The sequence below is a fragment of the Pelmatolapia mariae genome, linkage group LG17 (assembly GCF_036321145.2).
Source record: "Pelmatolapia mariae isolate MD_Pm_ZW linkage group LG17, Pm_UMD_F_2, whole genome shotgun sequence".
Taxonomy (NCBI): Eukaryota; Metazoa; Chordata; class Actinopteri; order Cichliformes; family Cichlidae; genus Pelmatolapia; species Pelmatolapia mariae.
The window spans coordinates 11305179-11325857 of NC_086242.1; the positions used below are offsets into that span (position 1 = coordinate 11305179).

Sequence of the window (20679 nt, forward strand, 5' to 3'; positions counted from 1 at the left end):
GAAAAAATAAAATAAAGTTAGGCGCTCTGTCTGTATTTATATATCAGAAAATATAATACTTGTTTCCCGTCCGCCTCCCCCACCGCCCACTTGACCTCGTCCTAATGGGTGACTGCTAATGCCAATAGCCGCTCGGATTGCACAGAATAAAGAGGGAGGGAAGTCAAGTCCAGAGGATTAGAGGGTAGGAGCAACGCTCGGAAAATAAAGTGTCATACCAAAAAAAACAAAACCCAAAATGTCCCACAAAAACTGTTTACTTTTACCGGGTGATGTGGAAAACCTACCAAGAATATCCGAGGCTGATTCATCGTCAGGTGAGACCAAACTATTCAGCGTGTGCTCCTCCACACCTGCGCAGATCCTTTCATGTAGACTTTTAAAAAATGACGTTTTGAGTATTTTGTCAAGTTTGCGTTCCACGTGCTCTTTAAAGTCACCTTCGGTTAAAAACAAAAGTTAAAACTAATTTCAGTTTGTATTTTTGTGGTTATAATTCTATTGAAAACGACGTTGTTGCTGTTGTTAAACCTTCATGTTTAAACAGATAGCGTTGTGGAGGATAGCCTGATGGTCACAGTTGTATTGTATGTATGTATGTAGGTCATATGATGCTTCCTTGGGATGGTGTTTAGTAACGTTCCTAGAGGCAACAACTGCTCACTTTAATTCGGTTTAGCCTATTTTTTTCTGTTTTGATTTAAAGAAAAATTCACATGCTTTCTGCTGTTTTCTTCTTGCAGTAGTTGCTGTTAATTTTAATCTTTGCCTTCCACTTGCCACTTTACCAACCATTAAATCAACTGCTTTTCATGAACCATTACCAGTATGCATTCCTTTTTTAATTTGAAAGCCCAGCAGGATTCTTAGCGCTGCATTGCAGTGCACTGATAATCAGTCTTGACTGATTGCTTTTGAGAGCATGGGTTTTGTATGGACACTGTATGACTCTCAGGAGGTTTGTGTTTGTCACACACATTTTCATGGAAGGATGTTGGTCAACTAACACACTATGAATGGAACTGATATGCTGTTCTCTTCTGAAAACCATACTTCACGCTCTTTATAATGTTTCCATATTTAGAGACCTGTGTCCATCAAGAACAGCATCGATATCCACGGCGACTCTCCCTAACTGATAGGCTCTGTGTTGGGGCCCATCATCTCGAGACAGGCCCTGCAGATACACCCTCCCCAGATGCTTCTGGACACCACTTCTGCCACTACACCCCAAAATGTTTTTTTGGTGTCCATAGAGGTGAATATGACATTAGCTGAAACTAGAATAAAGTAGCAGATACCTGACTGGATTTAATAACTCTAGTTGGCTGGTTCTGGATGAACAAGACTACCTTTCCCAACATGGCTGAAGCGTTATAAGATTTTGTGTATATGGACATGTGAAATGTTAAAATATAAAGAGGTTTAAATTAGAACAGGGTAGAAAAGTTTTTTTTTGTTTTTTTTTTTAAAAATCTGCACAGGGGGGCATGTCACCTCAGCCCGGTCTTCTCCACCACGCAATGGAGAAGAGGGATGGCATGAGTGCACCACAAGGACTACAATCAGAGTTGACAATGAGGTGGAGGCACACAGGGAGGCCAACAACTACAAGGTAGGAAACCACTCGATCAGGGCGGTGGTTATGTGCTAAATACTTACTACATACTACGGCACCTAATTTCTCACTTTTTATTCATAAAGGAAAGAAAAGGGACTTGAAGCATTTTAAAATACACATGTGAAAAGGATGCACAGCTTTCGCAGTAAGTTTAATATGAGTCTAGGGCAAGAATTTAGAAATGTAATCACACCGAATCTTTCATTTCTAGTAATCATAAACTTTAGTGGTTCTGTGATAGCCAGCCAATTCGTTTGAGGTATCAGAAGTGACGCAGAAAAACATGGGGTTGTGTTTTGGTCCCTTTTCTTCTCCTGTAGTCTGTTATCCATGCAGGCTTAAAGGGGTTTTACTCACTGTGATGGAAAACGCTGCTAAACTGCCTGAAACAGCTCTTCTGTTGTCCTGGCATTTCTTCTGCTACTTATCTATGTTACTGTGTAGCACAAAAAACATACTCAACCTAATAAAGATGTTAACAGCAATTTATGGTCTGCTAGTTTTTCCTGACAGGAGATGCTTTTACTTTATGATTGAGGATTAGTGGGCTAATTTTTACGCTGGTAGGAATGTTCACACAAGAATAGGAAATATATGTTCAGTGTTAGCATGATGTGAGGGTGATGTGCCTGACATTAGTGGTTGCTTATTACGATAAAGCTGTAAACATTTATGTACTCTTTTCAGTTTCACTTGTAAGACAGCAAAACAAATGGTGACGCTAACACTTCTTCTTTGTCTTCTCTTTCTTCTTCTGCTTCTTGCTTCTTGTAGCCACCTCTGTCACGCCAACCCTCTACATGTCTTTCACCACATTCATGAGCTTTGTATGTGGTCATCCTCTTTTTTTCCTGCATGGCAGCTCCATATTTAATATACTTTGTCCACTTCCCGGCACATGTGCAGATTGCCTCTAACGTTGTCACCAAACCAATCAACTTGAGCTGTCCCTCTGAAATACTCATTTCTAGTCCCGTCTAAACTGGTCCTTCACATTAGTTCTAAACTGTGGTAAAGTTGTGTTTAAAAATGGCTACATGTAAAACAAAAACTCGGAATATCTCCAGAATGACGCTAAAGCTTTTTGTTTTTGAGTCCACACCCCTGAGTTGTTGACTACATAGGTAAAGTTGTAAATAAATTAAACTGACCCTCTCAAATGAAATTATGAACCTGTGAGTGTAATACACACAGTCAAAGCTGCAGATGTTTTTCTTTTTAACAATAATCCCCCTTTATTTCTTCAGTTTGGTTTCAGAAAATGGAAGGCCAGTGTAACGGAGAAGCCCATTGAAGACCAATCGGAGATCATGAAAGAGCTGCACTCTGACCTTAGCATTGTTAAGGCTCAAGAACGCCTGGGTTCCTTTTGCCTTTTTTCATATTAGAACTCTGTTTAACTCCAGCACGCTCGTACATGCAAATTTGTGTTTCTTACACTAAAGAACTAACCTGCATTTGTGATTTCTATCTCTTCTCAGGTTCAGTGGTAATCTTTGGGAATGTGTGCTATGTATTTTTATTTGGTTGGTGGATAGCGTTAATCTACATCCTCATTTCTGCTGTCATGTTTCTGACAGTGGCAGGTGCTGCTTATGGTATGTATTCTTTATAAAACTGCAGCACTCTTGTTTTCTGTAAATCTGGAAAATAATGCTAATAAGTTGCTTCTTTTAGGAAAAGTTTGTGTCACTTTGGCGTGGTACTTTATTTGGCCATTTGGGAAGTGTATTGAGAAGGTAATGAAGCCTTTTAATGTAATTTGTGTGCTAAATTTGATACTGTGTAGACGCTAGAGTTGCTATTTTAAGTTTAAAAATCAGGATTTTTAATAGGATAAATAGGTTTTAATAACAGCATTCAGTTAAAATCCTCTAATAAGAATTTATTAATTTTTTTCAGGTTGATAATGTACTTAATAGATTCTCTGTGAACCCTCCAAACTGTGAGGTTATTCCTCATGAGAGGGACAGTGAGGACCTTGTCGTGAACAAAGACTCTGCATCCCTAGTGTCTTCACCCCCACCTATCCAGATCCCTGTCCCAGAACTGCCACCAAAGAATACTTCAAAGCAGTGGGTAAGAAAATCATACTGACCTCAGTTATGTGGTGCTGTGCACAGTTCTGAAATATTTATATAGAAGTTTACACATAATACAACCTGAGGGAAAAAGAACAAAGAAATAATTAGAATTCCAAAATTGCCACAACTTTCATGTGCATGACGAGTGTATGTAAGCTTCTGACCATGAGTCCTAATCTGTCTCCACAGTGTCGTGTCAGCACTTGCATTTGGTTGTTACTTGGTTACCCTGTCCTGGCTGTCATGCACTGCCTCGCCTGTGTGCTGTCCTGGTTGCTTGTCTTCACCATCCCAGTAGCAAAAATCAACGCTCGTATACTGACAGGCGTCCTTCTCATGGCACCAGAGGACCTTCACATCCACACACTGGAAAAGGACAAGGTTATTTACTGAAACACAGATTGATGTTGTAGATATCAAGGCAGAGGATGCGTGAAGGATTTCCCCGTCCATTACCACAATGGCTATGCTTTTCAAAATACCAACCGCAGTGTTGTTACTTTTTACAGCCGCCTTATTAGCCATGATCCTTTGTACTTCCCACAAGCTTTAAATGTGGTAGCATGTGTTTAATGCTGTCTGTGACACTTTGTTCCTTTTTTAAAAGAGCAATTGAACCATATCACAAAAAAAAGGTTTTCAGCTTTCACATGGCCTCAAAGTGAAAGTATGATCAAAACAGTTCAGCAAAACTGAACTGTGTATAGCTTGTTAATGTTGGAGCTAATCATTTTTAATGCATGTTTACTGACTTTTTTTTTTTTTACTTCTACGATCTCCCTTGCAGACACAGGCATGTGGAACCAGAGTCCTCTTATGCTGTTATCAAGCTTTCAATATGCATTACTACAAATACACAGTCCACGGTATCAACATTTTCGCCCTCAGTATCCTTTTTAAGTTGTTAGACATAAAGTAAGGGGCTCAGTCACAGTTTTTAATCCTCAGCCTGAAAGGCCTGGGGGATGATCGCCAAGCGCTCTGGTGACACTCAATTTTGTGAACACGATAATCCAAGGATTGTAGAATTGATACCACAGATGTATCGGCTAAAAATGTAGGAAACGTTTTGGTGACTGTGACCACAAAGTCAAGGCCAGAGGTCAACTTTACTAAACGTCTTGTGAAGGCAAAATAATTTTCTAAACTATGCTGTAATTGTATTTACTCAGAAAGATATGATATAGGCCTTTCGTCTTCATAGCTTAGCTGTAGCTAGTGACAGTCTCTGACACTTTGAAATTTGGCAACTTTGATATAATTGATGCATTTTTTTTTATTTATTTATTTTTTTTTTTTACTTTATAGCTTTTCTAGAGCCACAGATTCAGTCTTTTAACAAAATGTAATTCAAAGCTTTTTCACAATTTGCATTCAGTGAATTTTCATAATGATATTAACCCTTCTGCTGTCAGATTTCTGTAACTGTATGAATTTTCAGGGCAGACTTGCAAAAAGATGTTCTACTATAGCCACTAGTATTTTTACTGCTGGTCTATCCACTGTCTGTCTGTTGTCCTTAAGCCTATGCCCACTGCAGACCTGCTTCCGTTGGTATTTATCACTTTGATCATTGGTTACACTGACAAAGAAAACAATTACTTCAGAGCTGAGACAAAGTTTGCTACAGCCATGATTTCCATTATTCCCCTGTCTTATTATATTGGCATGGGAATAGCCAGGTAAAATTCTTTCATTTTATTTTTGAAGTGATGAAAAATTATAGTGGGTGAAATTTAAACTTCACTCCTTTTATTTAATTGTTTTAAACCTTTGGTAACTATCTAGCCCCAGCTCCTTTCATCTGTTTTCCCTAACAACAAGGAGGCAGTGAAGCAAGTCTTGGACTGCAGCTGTTCATGATAGTCCTCCTCCTGCTCGCAACCAGAACCTGCAGCAGGTGGAGGATTTTTAAACTCAGAGGCTGCACAGCAGTCCAAGATTATCGCAATTGAGGTCTGTCCACAGGACAAGAAACACTCTGATAGACAACTGAGTGACACTGACAACTACAACAATAGCAAATTTGCCTGCTTGCATGGGTAAAACACCAGATGGCACTAGCTGGGGCTCGCTGGTTAGCTGCCTATGAATTTATGAATTAATGTGTTAGTATGTAGCAAGTTAATCCCACTGAACATTTTTAGAAACTCTTAACTACATATAACATTTCAGTTCTTTTTGTTTATTTTGTTTTGTATCTGTGTATACCTCCTGCAGCATTTCTGCACAGTGTAACTTCGCAATGGGAGCGGTGGTGAACGCAACTTTTGGCTCCATCACAGAGTTGACATTCTACATCACGGCATTGCTTCAGGGGCATCGTGCTGCCACCAAATGTTATGAAGAGGTTGTCAAAGCTGCGTTAACTGGCACCCTTCTTGGATGTATACTGTTCATACCAGTAAGAGCAGATGAATTGTGCCCATTGGTTATATTCGCAATTAGATGTCTTAAGCAGATGGCTGTACTCATTGCATAAAAATTCTAACTGCACAGGGTATATGTATGATCATTGGGGGTATTAAACACCAGGAGCAACGATTTAACAGCCGTTCAGCTGGAGTGAGCTCAGCTTTGCTCTTCATATCCATTGGAGGTAAGGATGGCAGATGTGCATAAAACAAACTGAGAAACAAAATTCTTCCAAAACCTGAGTCCAAACCCCTTCCATGCTGCAATATTGTCCCTAGGTGTGTTTGCACCTACCCTGTTTTCAAAGACCTTTGGTAATCTGATGTGTGAAAGCTGCAGCGATGTTCCCGGCAATGCCACTGTGTCCTTCGTCTGTAAAAACTGTCACTATGACACGGTGGGTGGCTGCTGCTTCTTTTTTTTTATAGAGTTATAGGGTATTTTGTTATAGATCAGCTCAGTAAGTACACTTAAAAATGTCAAAAGGAAGGACTCAATTTTTAGGCTTTTACATGGCAACATGTTGCATCTTATTTTATTGTTGATTTTTCATTCTTATCTTGTTTGTGTTCACAACAGAGTCAAAGTGAGCCCCATTTAATTCTGTCCCATATTGAGTAAGTCTTGATGCTTGATTGCACAACACTTAATATAATCAGCTTGATATTGTTTTGAGTGATTTTTTTTTTTTCTTCTTCTTTTTTTGCAGGCCTCTTATGTACACAATTTCTGTCCTTCTGCCTGCTGCATACCTAATTGGGCTCATCTTCACACTGAAGACCCATTCCCACATTTATGACATCCATATCAGCGATGGTCACGGGGGCCATGCACACGGTCAGTACACACAAGAGGGTACCAGCACCTCCAACCACACTGGTGAGATCACCACCGGCCATCTACTTGTCACCAAACCATGTATTAATGCCAGTATTATTGCCCATGGGCCACGTTGCAACAGGTGTGTTGTGCATGCAGTTCTTTAATCTTTTTGGGAATAGGAAAGTGAAATGATTGCAAAATGCTTATTGCTCATTGCCTTCCTTATTACCAAGCATATGCAGTGTTGCAATAAGGCAGTTTTGCATGTAAAAGCCTGTGAAGTTTGAGGAAATTGCATTAAATTGTTTTCTAGGGGGAAAAGAAATGCAAACCTAGCTGTGTTATGGAAAATCTTAAATAAAACTGCAACCAAATATATAATTAATACATCAGAAAAGAAATCTGTCATGACAGCTGCAATTAAAAAAAAAAGCCTTTCTTTCTTTCTGGCTTTTAGAGGGGAACAAGAATGCAGATCATACCTTATAAAATGCATATTTGGATGTCCCTATGCACTGACTATGTGGAATGATCTGTGGGTAGATCTGGAAATGTTGTTTGGTTGAAAGAGCCTTTCCTCTAGAGAGCATATTACAATCTAATATTTACAATGATAATGATTTGGGGTTTTCTTTGTTGTTTGTTTGTTTGTTTTTTTAAGTTAATGAAATAAAGGGCACTAACGGTTTAAGGTCATAAGTACTTATTGTTAAACCTGTCAATGAACTCATTGTATGGATGTTACAAGCAGGTCACCATGTTGTCCACTGGTCCCGGTGGAGGGCTCTTGGAGTGCTGATTGTTGCCACGGTGCTGATGGCTTGCTGTGCTGACCTCTGCACTGAAAACATTAAGCCCTTTCTGACCCATTCCTCCATCTCCCAGGTATTCCAATACATTATTAAGCTTTTTTTAATAAGGAAAATGTAAAGGAAAATGAAAAACTCTAAACTTTATAGAACAATACACCTGTAGCATGTAGAATGAAGTGGAAACCTGCTATTAAAGCTGACTGAATACTATAATGCTGAAGTTAACTGCTTATCTGCTTATGCTGCAGTACTTCATTGGGGTCACGGTGTTGGCCATGGTGCCAGAGCTTCCTGAGATTGTCAATGGGATTCTTTTTGCACTGCAAAACAATATCAGTCTCAGGTTTGATAACACCATCCCGTTATATTATCACATGTGTTATAACCCACCTGGATGGGCTCAATTTTAATCTGGAGTAATGGAAATGCACAAAATATTGAACTTTTCTTGTCCCCTCTTTGCAGCCTTGAAGTGGGAAGTTGCATTGCTGTGCAGGTCTGCATGATCCAGATTCCACTGCTCATCCTCTTTAATGCATTCTATGTAAGTTAAATTGATTTTTATTTTGTTTGTGATAATTCCAGTTATGACTTTCAAGCTATATATATTATTTTTTCCTCTTCCTGCCAGGATGTTGGCTTTATGCTTGTGTTCAGCGATATTCATCTTTGGGCTAGCATCTTTAGTGTAATTGTGGTCAATTACATCTTCATGGATGGGAAATGTGACTACTTTCAAGGTAAGCAATATCAGAATATAATACCGGAAATGTAAGTATTAATTTTGCACGAATCAGATGTTATCAAGGACTTTCTCATATGTGCATTTGTCAAAGTTTTTTCTATGTCAGATATCTTGTTTATATCCACTCGTTGTCTTGTCTGCAGGCACGGCTCTAGTGGTGGTCTACCTCATCCTTTTGGCCCTTTACTTCTTTGCTCCTTCTCCACACTCGTGTTAATGTAACAAGTAGTAATTTTGAAAATTAAACACATTAAAAGGTTTCTTAATCTTTAGTGGTGTCGGGTCAGAAGCACAAAATGTGGGATCAGAAATGTCATGTTGAAGATTAAAGTGAATATTTGTTTTTATATTCCAATTCTGTCTGTAATTTAAAAAAGGTTTTTGCTGTTGGATAGAAATGTCAATTTGTGGTATTTTTCTTGTTAATCGTTGTAACATCTTGTTGATATTTGATATAATAAACATATTCGTTAAAAAACTTTCTGTACTTTTGCATTTTGACTATTAATCTTTCAGCTTTTTCATTTTGATATTTTGCCTTTGAGATTACGTTATTCACTAGCATTTGGGCAAATTCAGCTTCACAAACACAACAAATACAGGGATGTATGACTTTGATCTATTGTGCACTTTGAATAAAAGAATAGAAGTGGCAGCAACGATCCATGCAAGAGTCTTACACTGGATAATTCTAGTGTGCGTCATGCTAAGCATTAGTACAGGAAAGGAAGCTGGGGGGGACAGAGAGCTCTTTACAGAACACCTTTATTTAGAGACCTCTTAACACGACACTCATACAAGCCCAGTGTACAACATTTTCGGGGTCACCTGTAAAACTGTGTCCCAAAGTAACGATTTGATGTTAATATTAAAAAAAAAAAAAAAAAAAGGAAAAAAAAAGGTAATGACATCATGCACCAGTAATTTGGAACAGCAAGCAGGAAAAGCAGAAGAAAAAGGAACAAGGTAAAAATAATGCAGGCAGACTCATGCATATGTGACCAAACCATCTGGCAACATCCCATCATAATATGTATATTTAAAAAAAAAAAAAAAAAAAAAAGTTTTTCCTTGGTGTAATCACATTTTGAAGGTGAATATTATTTGGCATCTGTAAACATGAACATATTTTATTTAAACACTTGGTTTTTAAGATTACAGGATATAAAATTACAATCTTGGCCAGCAACATGTCACAATATGCAATTATGGGACTTTTATAACTTTTAATTTACTTGTAAGTCTAAGAATTTTGTCTAAACATGCAAATATCTGCCTCTATTTGTCAAACCTCAATATCAGTTTGGGAAAAAGGCACTGCAGTATAAACAGATGTTCGTGTAAGCCTGCTACTGAAGCAACTCCCTGTGCATCATGTGTCTTAAACAAAGAGGGAGTAAAATTTTAAACAGAATCAAGTCTTTATTCAAATATAAGCATCTTAAATATATATTTATATTATTTTTTTAAAAGCACCAAATTCACAGTGATGTATAGCATGGTTTGGTTTACAAATGAAACCTGCAAGCAAACACAATGAAACGGGGAAAAAAATAAATTATCTTGAACATACCCACCTCGCTTCAATTTCATCTCCAGACTAGGCAGCAATATGATGTATAATGAACAATACAGGAACTACAGAGGTCCAGACACAGGCAAAACCAGCATTTAAACTTCCTTACATGCCAATGAACAGCACAGTGTTTCTGCATGTTTTAGGCAATTCACCACAAATAACATAAGACTCTTTTCAAGGCATGCACTAATTTCATTTTTTAGGATTTGAATGCTTTTTTATCCCAGGCAGATGGCATGTGTTTTTGTTTTTTTTAAGATATAAAAATAATTCGGAGAAAACGGAAATTTAAGATTACTTACAGTCAAAGTTATGCAATGATCCCCTTTGACATTAAAAGCTGAGAGAAAGGTTATTGTAATTGGCTGATCAATGAACATTAGAGAGTAAAGTGAAATAAAAAGGCCCGCGAGGAAGTCACAAAAACATTCACAATAATCTAAAACTCTACAACAGGTCAGTAGAAATGAAAATTATATATTAGATAGAGAATTGTATTAAATTGGCTAAAATGTGCAAAAAACACTGCCATGGTTCTTTAACAAACCACCATCTGCCACTGTTTCAGACTGATATCAATACTATCTTCACCTCTGCATGGAGAATTTTTTTTTTAAAGATGAAAAAAACAAAACAAAAAAAAAACAAAAAAAAACAAATGTCCACAAATGTGTAAGACAAAAATGTGCAAACTGCAACATCAGTTCACGAAGCTACCCCACCCTCCCCCATAAAAAGTGATTTCATTTTAATATACATGCATTCGTCATTCACACTGAACTTTTAAAATTACCAGATAATGCCAATTTGGACAAAAAAAACAAACAAACAAACAGTGTTTGACTTCATGCCGGGGCAAAATAAACCATTTCCAGCTGTTTGATGAAAACCATGACTGTGTATTAGTTTGACACAATTGCAGGGACCAGTGGGGGGACAGGGTCTTGAGTAAAATCCATAAAACATTCCACATATACTCTGTTCTTCATCACTTTAACTACAAAAAAAGGAAGAAAAAAACAAAAAGGCATCCCATTGTTTTTGGTTTTAAGGCGAGGCTACGTCAGGCGGGAGGGCAGGGCGGGGCTTGGGTCACCCTAAGACTTCCTGTGAATTCGATTTTGTACTGAGCCGCTCTCCTCGCTGTCCCTTCCATTTTACGTGTTCTTGCTCCGCTAAGTCTATTTCAAACGTTCAGTGAGTTCCTGTGTGAGGCCCAGGTTGAGCAGCTGCATGGTGGGGAGTGAAGAAAGGTGGGGAAAGGCCTTGAGGAGCTTCTCCCAGCATAGCTCCAACAGGCTGGGCACAGTCAGCCAGATCTTGAACAGAGAGCCAGTTCTCTTGTTCTCATGGATGTTCACCACACCACCATGGATGTACATGCAGCCAGCCTGGGTACAAAACAAAAGAGAGGGGGAAAAGGTACATTTTACAGTGTATACAGCTTAACAAGGTTCAGGCTTATAAACTTCCTCAATGTCATCATTGATTATCCAACTGGTAACAAACAAAATCTTTTCATTATGTTCTCCTTGCACCTTCTGGATCACCAGCAGTTTTTTTTTTTATTTTAAGAGGACGGTTCCATATAATAACATAGAACATCAAAAACAAAATTAGATGTCCACAAATATAGACAAAAAACAGCCATCATCTTCTTTTGACTGCACCTCTCTGTCAGTAGCCTTGGATGGTATTTAAACTCATCTACCTTCACTACTCCTTGCAGCTTCACCGTCTCCCTCTCATTCAGACACATGTATTCTGTCTTGCATCTACTGAATTTCATACCTCCACCTCTCCAGGCTCTCTTCCACTTTCTCACTACTCTTACTACAGATCACAATGTCATTTTCAAACATCACAGTCCACAGAGAATCCTGCCTGGCTTGTCCATTTCCACTGCAAACAAGAAGGGGCTTAGAGCCAATCACTGGTCTCATCCACACATTGAAACCATCTATCACTCCCACACCTCACCACATGTCTTGCAGCACCCTCTCATACTTCTGCAACTCCTGAGTTCATGCAGTAATACTGATCCTCTCTTGGTACCCTATCTTAATGTTTTCTCTAAATCCATAAAGTGCAAGTCCTCCTCCTTTATACTTCTCCATCAACACTCTCAAAGCAAACATTGCATCTGTAGAGCTCTTTATTGGTGTGAAGCCATTCTGCAGCTCACTGATCGTTACCTCTCTTCTTAACCAAGCCTCCACAACTCGTTCTCATAGCTTCATGGCATCACTCGTGAACTTCTTCCCTCTGTAGTTACTACAGCTCCAAAATTGGTCAATAATGTGCATCAATGTCAAAATTGTCAAGGAGCCTCGAGTTCTGAAATGTGAAGCCTAAAACCCCATATTTACTAACAGACAGGATAGGGATGACTGTATAAGACTCATTTTTCCCCTCTTTTTTAAAAGAAGAAAATTACCCTGCTTTTCATTGGATTTACAACATTTCTGTAAATATTTTCCTCATAGTACAAATATTTACATAATGAAATAACCAGTTTCATCATTTATTAATACCAGAATGATATTCACTTTGTAAATTATATATATTTTGTAAAACGGTTTGATAAACCATGCTGTGCTTTAGGACATCAGTCCTCTGTGATGGACAGATTGCTGTGAGCACTGTCCTCACAGTTTGCCATATTTGGATTTACAAACAGATGCATCAGCTAGAGGCTTTACAGAGAGAATCTGCAAACCAGAAAGTGACGTCACCATGTCTTTGTCCATCTTTTTATATGGTATATGCCAGGAACCCACACCAGCTTATCTAACATGTAATTTCACCTTCTGTGTATACATTTATATTCTGAGTTTGGTGAGTACTAAGGTAATTTTGCTACTTTGAATTTTAGACTGATCCAAAGAAATGGTATTGTACTAACTGGGGTAACAGCAGCACAGTGAAAGTAGGCTGGCTCGGGCATCACTGCTGGTAGTTTGCTCCACTGGAAAGTCTGAAGGTTGATTTTCCACAGATCAGCTAATATCAATTCCCCATTGTAGCCTCCACAGATAAATACATCTACAATAGAAAAAGCAGATAAAGAAAATTGTTGATTCATATATAAAAACATTAGAATGAGAGGATGTAGTATGAAATTACAGTACTTAATAAGTGATACTGGCTATACAGAAATATGTTCTTTGGTATAGCAGGCCTCACCGTTGCGTATCTGCACACAGCTATGGCACCTTCGAGGAGCAGGATAGCCTGTCAAAAGCACAGATATTTTAGTAAAGTGCACTACTGTTAAGGATAGCACAGGCTTACAGTTAATCATGATGTGAAGTATACAAACCTATCTTTTCATGAGGTTTAGTTGTAATCTCCTCCCAGGAATTGGTTTCCAGATTATAAGCATGTATCTTAAATAAATAAAAAAAATAAAAAAAAAACATTTTAAAAAAGTGACATTAGTGAAAATGACAGACTTGGACAGTTATCAAGATGGAAGACACTTCTACTGATAAATTCAAAATATTTCCAACTCATCTGATCAGCTTTTGCGTAGAAGTACAGATACAGTCAGGTCCATAAATATTGGGACATCGACACAATTCTAACATTTTTGGCTCTATACACAACCACAATGGATTCCAAATGAAACGAACAAGATGTGCTTTAACTGCAGACTGCCAGCTTTTATTTGAGGGTATTTACATCCAAATCAGGTGAACAGTATAGGAATTATGACAGTTTGTATATGTGCCTCCCACTTCTTAAGGGACCAAAAGTAATGGGACAATTGGCTTCTCAGCTGTTCCATGGCCAGGTGTGTGTTATTCCCTCATTACCCCAATTACAATGAACAAATAAAAGGTCCAGAGTTCATTTCAAGTGTGCTGTTTGCTTTTTGAACCTGTTGCTGTCAACTGCCAGGATGAGATCCAAAGAGCTGTCACTACCAGTGAAGCAAGCCACCATTAGGCTGAAAAAACAAAACAAACCCATCAGAGAGATTGCAAAAACATCAGGCGTGGCCAAAACAACTGTTTAGAACATTCCCAAAAAGAAGGAACGCACTGGTGAACTCAGCAACACCAAAAGACTAGGAAGACCACGGAACACAACTGTGGTGGATGACCAAAGAATCCTTTCCCTGGTGAAGAAAACACCCTTCACAACAGTTGGCCAGATCAAGAACACTCTCTAGGAGGCAGGTGTATGTGTGTCAGAGTCAACAATCAAGAGAAGACTCCACCAGTGTGAATACAGAGGGTTCACCACAAGATGTAAACCTTTGGTGAGCCCCAAAAACAGGCAGGCCAGATTAGAGTTTGCCAAACGACATCTGAAAAAGCCATCGCAGTTCTGGAACAACATCCTATGGACAGATGAGACCAACATCAACTTGTACCAGAGTGATGGGAAGAGAAGAGTATGGAGAAGGAAAGGAACTGCTCATGATCCTAAGCATACCACCTCATCAGTGAAGCATTGTGGTGGAAGTGTCATGGCGTGGGCATGTATGGCTGCCAGTGGAACTGGTTCTCTTGTATTTATTGATGATGTGACTGCTGACAAAAGCAGCACAATGAATTCTGAAGTGTTTCGTGCAATATTATCTGCTCATATTCAGACAAATGCTTCAAAACTCATTGGACGGCGCTTCACAGTGCAGGTGGACAACGACCCAAAGCATACTGCAAAAGCAACCAAAGAGTTTTTGAAGGGAAAGAAGTGGACTGTTTTGCAATGGCCAAGTCAATCACCTGACCTGAATCCGATTGAGCATGTATTTCACTTGCTGAAGACAAAACTGAAGGGAAAATGCCCCAAGAACAAGCAGGAACTGAAGACTGTTGCAGTAGAGGCCTGGCAGAGCATCACCAGGGATGAAACCCGGCGTCTGGTGATGTCTATGTGTTCCAGACTTCAGGCTATGATTGACTGTAAAGGATTTGCAACCAAGTATTAAAAAATGAATGTTTGATTTATGGTTCTTATTCTGTCCCATTACTTTTGGTCCCTCAAGAAGTGGGAGGCACATTTGCAAACTGTTGTAATTCCTACACCGTTCACCTGATTTGGATGTAAATACCCTCAAATAAAAGCTGACACTCTGCAGTTAAAGCATGTCTTGTTCGTTTCATTTGGAATCCATTGTGGTGGTGTATGGAGCCAAAAATGTTAGAATTGTGTCGATGTCCCAATATTTATGGACCTGACTGTATATAAACAATGACTAATGCTAGCATTTTTATATGCTTTTTTAGTAGTAGTGTACAGATTTTTTATTTTTTTTTGTAAAACCAGAGTTTTGTTTCTTCTCTTATTACCATTGGCACACTAAACAAATCCTAGGGAGTTCAAAAAAAGACTAGACTTTAGACTAAGACTATGAATACACCAGGGAAATGGATTTTCCTTAGCTGGAACTCAGTTTTGGTGACAAGTTACTTGAGGGTATATAAAATCTTTCAGTGGTACAGTACCTTATCTAAAGGATATGATGTCCAGGAAGTTCCTCCTCCCAGAATATAGATCCTCTGTCCATCATGTGCTATTTCATGCCTATATCTGTGAAACACACCATGACAAGGAATTTTAACATTTTAATACTAGTAGAGATGGAAAGAGATATGATGTTATCAGAACACTTCACTCGCGATACAATATTATTGTAATTTTTAAGATTCTGCAATGTACAGAGTACTGCAGTAAAAAATATAATTACGTCCTCAAAGTTGAATTAATTATTATTATTATTAATAATTATTTTTTGGTTGCAAAATGATTTTCAAGCATACCAACAATGTCACTATAACCTGCCATAAATGTTGACATAAGACGGAATCAGTCGGCAATTGAATGGGGTCAAAGTGGCAATTATATCCAATCTGTTTCTGATAATACAGCAGTTCACTGTGATAAATTGTATTCCCAGAGAAATTTATTGTATTTTATAAAATATTGATATTTGGTTTCCCTGTATTGATATAATATTGCCACACAAAATATTCCCCCCACCCCTAATGTTAAACTCCTCAAGTATCATCATACCGCTCCTCGGGCAGGTCATCGGGAGGGTTGTTGGGCTTAAGGTGGATCCACTCTCTTGTGGTCAGGTCCAGCCTGTGTAGGTCTGTGCTGTAGATATAACCTGTTGTCCCTCCAAACACGTACAGGAAGCCGTTTATAATAACCATTGCCTGGAGGCAGAAAGTATGAAATGGCAGATAAAACACTGAAACAAAAATTTAACGTACAAATTTTTCTAATTTGAATGTGGTCATCAGAAAGGAGGATGACTGATTTCTGTGGCTACCTGTCCATAGATTCTGTTGGGCTTCTTCCCTCGACAGTTGAGCAGCGACCATCGTTTGTACTTCACGTTACAAACGTGAACGTCGTTGCCATTATTTTCACCAAAGGGGATTCCGGTGCCCCCAAACACCAGGAGGTTGTTACCGTGCAAAACAGCTGCAGAAAAACAGCAACACCAAACTTGATTTTCATACATGTTTTTGGGTTTTGGGTTTTTGGGGGTATGAAATACCAACAATGTGTAAACACTAGTAAAATGTTCAGAAGTACTAAATACACAATGCTTCACCTGACATTGATGCCAGCTCTGTGGGCATGTAGCCCTCTGTTCGGATCTGCTGCCAGCAGCCTGTTGCAAAATGATACCTCCATAGCTCCCTGAAAAGTGGATAGTCTTCATTTTCTGAGCCTCCTGACTCATCGTAGTCAGGGTTGTACCCACCAAACACATACAGGTTAGTGTTGTCAGCGACGCAGCGGTGCCCACTGCGGGCAGGTGGTGTGCGATGCCCTGGAAACAGAAAAAAAACCAAAACAATCAAAGCCTAAAAATGACGATGAGGAGTACCGTCCTGAAAAAGATTGTCTCTTATCCACTTTGCTCAAACCATTATCATTTCCTTCTACGTGCAAAAAGCTACTACTTGAGCTAAATGCTGCTCTTAATTTTATGCATGATTTGAACTTTGACACTGCTTAACCAGATAAAACAAAAAATTTTTTTTAAAACTGACAGAAAAAAAAAAAGTGACATTGCAAAGCTATATAAAAAACATTATCCAAAAGTAATACAAAGTACTGCCGTGGTCATATCACCCAGCAATTAAATCAATTAAAGCGTTAGAGTATAACCTGCATATGCATCTAAAAAGTCAAGAACTTAAGACTAGTTACAGATCCAACCTTACTAATGCTCCACCGGTTATATACATAACATGTCAACTTTCATATTCATAACTATGAGAAATTCTGCATTACAAGAGTTGTTGTATGACATTTACTGGAACTTGGGAAGAAACGTAAAGGCGTTAGACCAAGAACGCTCAAGATTATGATCTATGTTAACTGATAAGAATGTGCTTAAGGTTAAGTATAATCAGCATTCATTAGTAATTTCCTTTGCTATATTGCAGTCTTTAGGATTACCATAAATAATTTTTACAACAGGTCAGCTCGGATACATGATGGATGGAGGGAATTTTAATGCAGTCGCAGAAATCCTTAACAGAGAGGAGGAAAGGAGTTACACAGAAGATTTTTAAAAAATCCTATTTTCTTACATTTAATTTCTTATATGCTATTGGATAGATATACTAATTGAGGCAAATTACTGTGAAGCTGCAGTTACAGGGTAATTTACTAACAATGTGCTGTAATTTATATATAAAGATGCAGCCAGTTCACCTCAGTAAAAAGAAAAAACAACTTTTTGTAGAAAGAATGCAAATTAGTGGCTTAAAAATCCAGAGGAAGGAAGCTCAGGTTTCATATAATTTTTTTTCTCTGAAAACAGCAAGGCAATCATGATAAATGAGAATAGGCTGAATGAAAATGAAAATGCTTTTTATATAAGAAATAACTCTTCTGATAGAAGAGTTATTTAAGAAATAAGAAGAGTTAAGAAATAACTCTTCTGATAGAAGAGTTATTTCTCAGCACTGTGCAAAGGGTTCTAATGATTAGGACTCAGGTGCAGCGCAAGATTGATCCAGAGGAGAACTGCATTATTAAAAACTGTGCCACCCTATAAACCTGAAATCTGTGTGGAACAGCTGACCTGTACGATGCGCAAAAGACCACAAAACATTATTTACAGTCAGATGATGAGCCATCTCAGTTGCTATGTTCCTATCCCATGTGCGTGAATGTGCACTTCGCCTTTTAGTTTTAATAGCACATTGCAACATTTAAGCATTAATTTAACTCACCAAACCTTTTATTGGTTACAGATTCAACAAATGGGGTTTGCCTCTAAACATGCACACAATTTTTTTCCCAAACAACTTCTTTTTTTTCCCCAGCATTAAAGTTTGTGCAATTTGCAGTAAATTGTGTTCCGAAGACTTTGTAATTTACACTGGTGTGACTCATTTAAATATTCTCCTCCTGAAAGTGAAAATACAAATACATTTGGCATAATACCAGCCTCAAAAAATCCCCTCCTGTTCACATACTGACACTTAGTCTCTTTCGTAAATCCAGCAGCTTTTTAATGTCAAAAGAAGGCTTTGTGCTGCTGTAGACGTTAGTACACCTGGCCCTAGATTTTTCTTCTTTTTAAGCCTACAATGAGTTTTTCCACAGACTGTTCTCTTTTATAAGACCTCCATAAAACAAAAGGGTCAGAACATGTTGTGGTGAAGGAGGATGTGCGTTTTGTAGTCCATCTTCTACCCACTGTAGTTTCATCACTATTCAGGCACACTATGGCACCTAGTTGCTCCTACTGTCTTGTAAAACTTCATATGAGCAATAAAACTACAATATAAGTATTTTATCAGTCATCAAGATAATATTTCTCTGTAGATCTATGTCAGCATCCGTTAGAGTGACCAGTTTTGGTCTTTGTACTGCAGAATTTCCCTTTCCTGACCAGCTTGTATCTGTAAAACACAAAAGTATACAGGATCTCAACTTAGGATCTACCACAGGCATAAGAGAAAATAACTAGCAACCAAAGAGCAGTCTATTCTTTGAAAATTTTATACACACAATAGATCATCTCAGACATGTTTGGGTTTTATTTTTTTGTTTTTTGGCCAGTAGAGGTTATACTGAAGTTATCCTCTCTATACTTTGCTTGAAAATAGAGATGTAACAAATCTCTCCATGACTGAAAACATACCTAATGAGAGCTTGAAACTTGTTAGTGGACATGGCTCTGTGATCCGCTTAAACCATCAAATATTTTATCAAACCTCAGCATAAACCACAGATACACACAAAGCTTAAACCTTCAAATTGTTATAAATAAAACCTTAAATCCATGAAATCCACTCCAGCCGATATTAGAATATTTACTGTAGCACACTGCAGACGATAAAGCTCTATGCAAAAGTATTATGTGCTATTTTCTCCTGTTAGCTTAGATAGGATCGCACCCAACACATCAAAAGATAATCAAACAGAATTGCGGGATGTTGCTAGCCTGAATGTAATGCTTTAAAATATCACGAGTAAAGGCAAAGTTTAAAATTCCTGACTCAAAGTAACAAGCAGCTGATGTAAATGACACAGACTCAATTTGACTGTACAAACATGATAACGTCCAGGTAAAGCGTAACGTCGTTAGCATATCTTGCTAATGTTTTTGACCGACCTGCTAACGTCACACCGTGCGGCGGCCTGCCTGTCAATTTCTGGAATTTATTCAGCTGGTCTGGACTGTGAGCACATTCGGCGTCCGACATCGTCTCCCCCTTTACAATCCAGTCACGGAGAATGGCAAGTCAAATAAAAACATCTCATAAGAGCCGTAGAATCATTTTACGTTCCAGTCAGTTTGGAAGACATCCACAAACGTTACCTCCCCCCGCTGTGGATTGGACTTGGCCAATCACTGGACTCGTTATTAGGACGTTGCGTCATTAGAGGTGGGCGGGGCGGCGGTTGCCGGTACGTATCCACAACACAACAGTTTTACTTGGAGTGTGGATGGCCCAAAAGGCGTTCCCAGGCGCTATGTATATATACATACATACATATATATATATATATATATATATATATATATATATATATATATATATTAAAAATACAAATAATGAAAAAAAATATTATTGTTATTGGTTGCACTGTACAGACCTAGTCAAGGTTACCAATTACCTTCTTTTAACAACTGAGAGTGGAGACAGATTATCATTTAGAACATGAAGTGGCATTCTTATGTTTGGGGGGGAGAAACAAACACACCATTAAAAAAACTGTCACCATGGGTAGCTATTCATTATCTAGAGATCACATCACCTGTGGTGCACCACAAGGTTCAGTTTTAGGTCTTACTTTGTTTTCTATTCATGTGCTTTCAGTTGGAGAAAATACAGTTAGTGAATCAGGAAGTGCAGAGGATGAGTAGTAAGAATTGGGGGCAGCTATTAAAGACATACCAGGAGATGTTTAAGACAGAGGGCTTTTGACCAGATTGTTTAATACAGTCTTGGAGAACATGCCTAAGGAATGGAGAATAAGTCGAGTGGTAATGATTTTCAAGAACAAAGGTGATGTGCAGAGCTGTAGTAAAAACAGAGTTTAGAAAGTTGATGACCCAGATCATAAAGACAGAGTGAGAGATGTGGAAACTAGATTAGGAG

At 38.3% G+C, this 20679-nt stretch overlaps 2 protein-coding genes across 2 annotated transcripts; one reads left to right on the plus strand and one right to left on the minus strand.

The window, feature by feature from the left end:
- The first annotated feature begins 238 nt into the window (after positions 1–238).
- Positions 239–8728, plus strand: cax1 (cation/H+ exchanger protein 1). The gene is made up of 20 exons (XM_063460586.1): positions 239–317; positions 1085–1258; positions 1485–1615; positions 2869–2983; positions 3109–3219; positions 3299–3360; positions 3524–3700; positions 3895–4086; positions 4499–4592; positions 5246–5387; positions 5926–6109; positions 6205–6304; positions 6399–6517; positions 6700–6737; positions 6830–6957; positions 7694–7827; positions 8003–8097; positions 8220–8298; positions 8386–8494; positions 8643–8728. The coding sequence occupies exons 1-20, from the start codon at positions 239–241 to the stop codon at positions 8714–8716; spliced, it is 2337 nt and encodes a 778-aa protein (XP_063316656.1). The 3' UTR covers positions 8717–8728.
- Positions 8729–9264: 536 nt separating this feature from the next.
- On the minus strand, positions 9265–19902 carry klhdc10 (kelch domain containing 10). The gene is made up of 9 exons (XM_063460503.1): positions 19689–19902; positions 16659–16880; positions 16371–16525; positions 16106–16254; positions 15538–15622; positions 13401–13467; positions 13265–13312; positions 12984–13123; positions 9265–11469 (listed from the first exon to the last, which is right to left on the minus strand). The coding sequence occupies exons 1-9, from the start codon at positions 19777–19779 to the stop codon at positions 11260–11262; spliced, it is 1167 nt and encodes a 388-aa protein (XP_063316573.1). The 5' UTR covers positions 19780–19902; the 3' UTR covers positions 9265–11259.
- Positions 19903–20679: the final 777 nt, after the last annotated feature.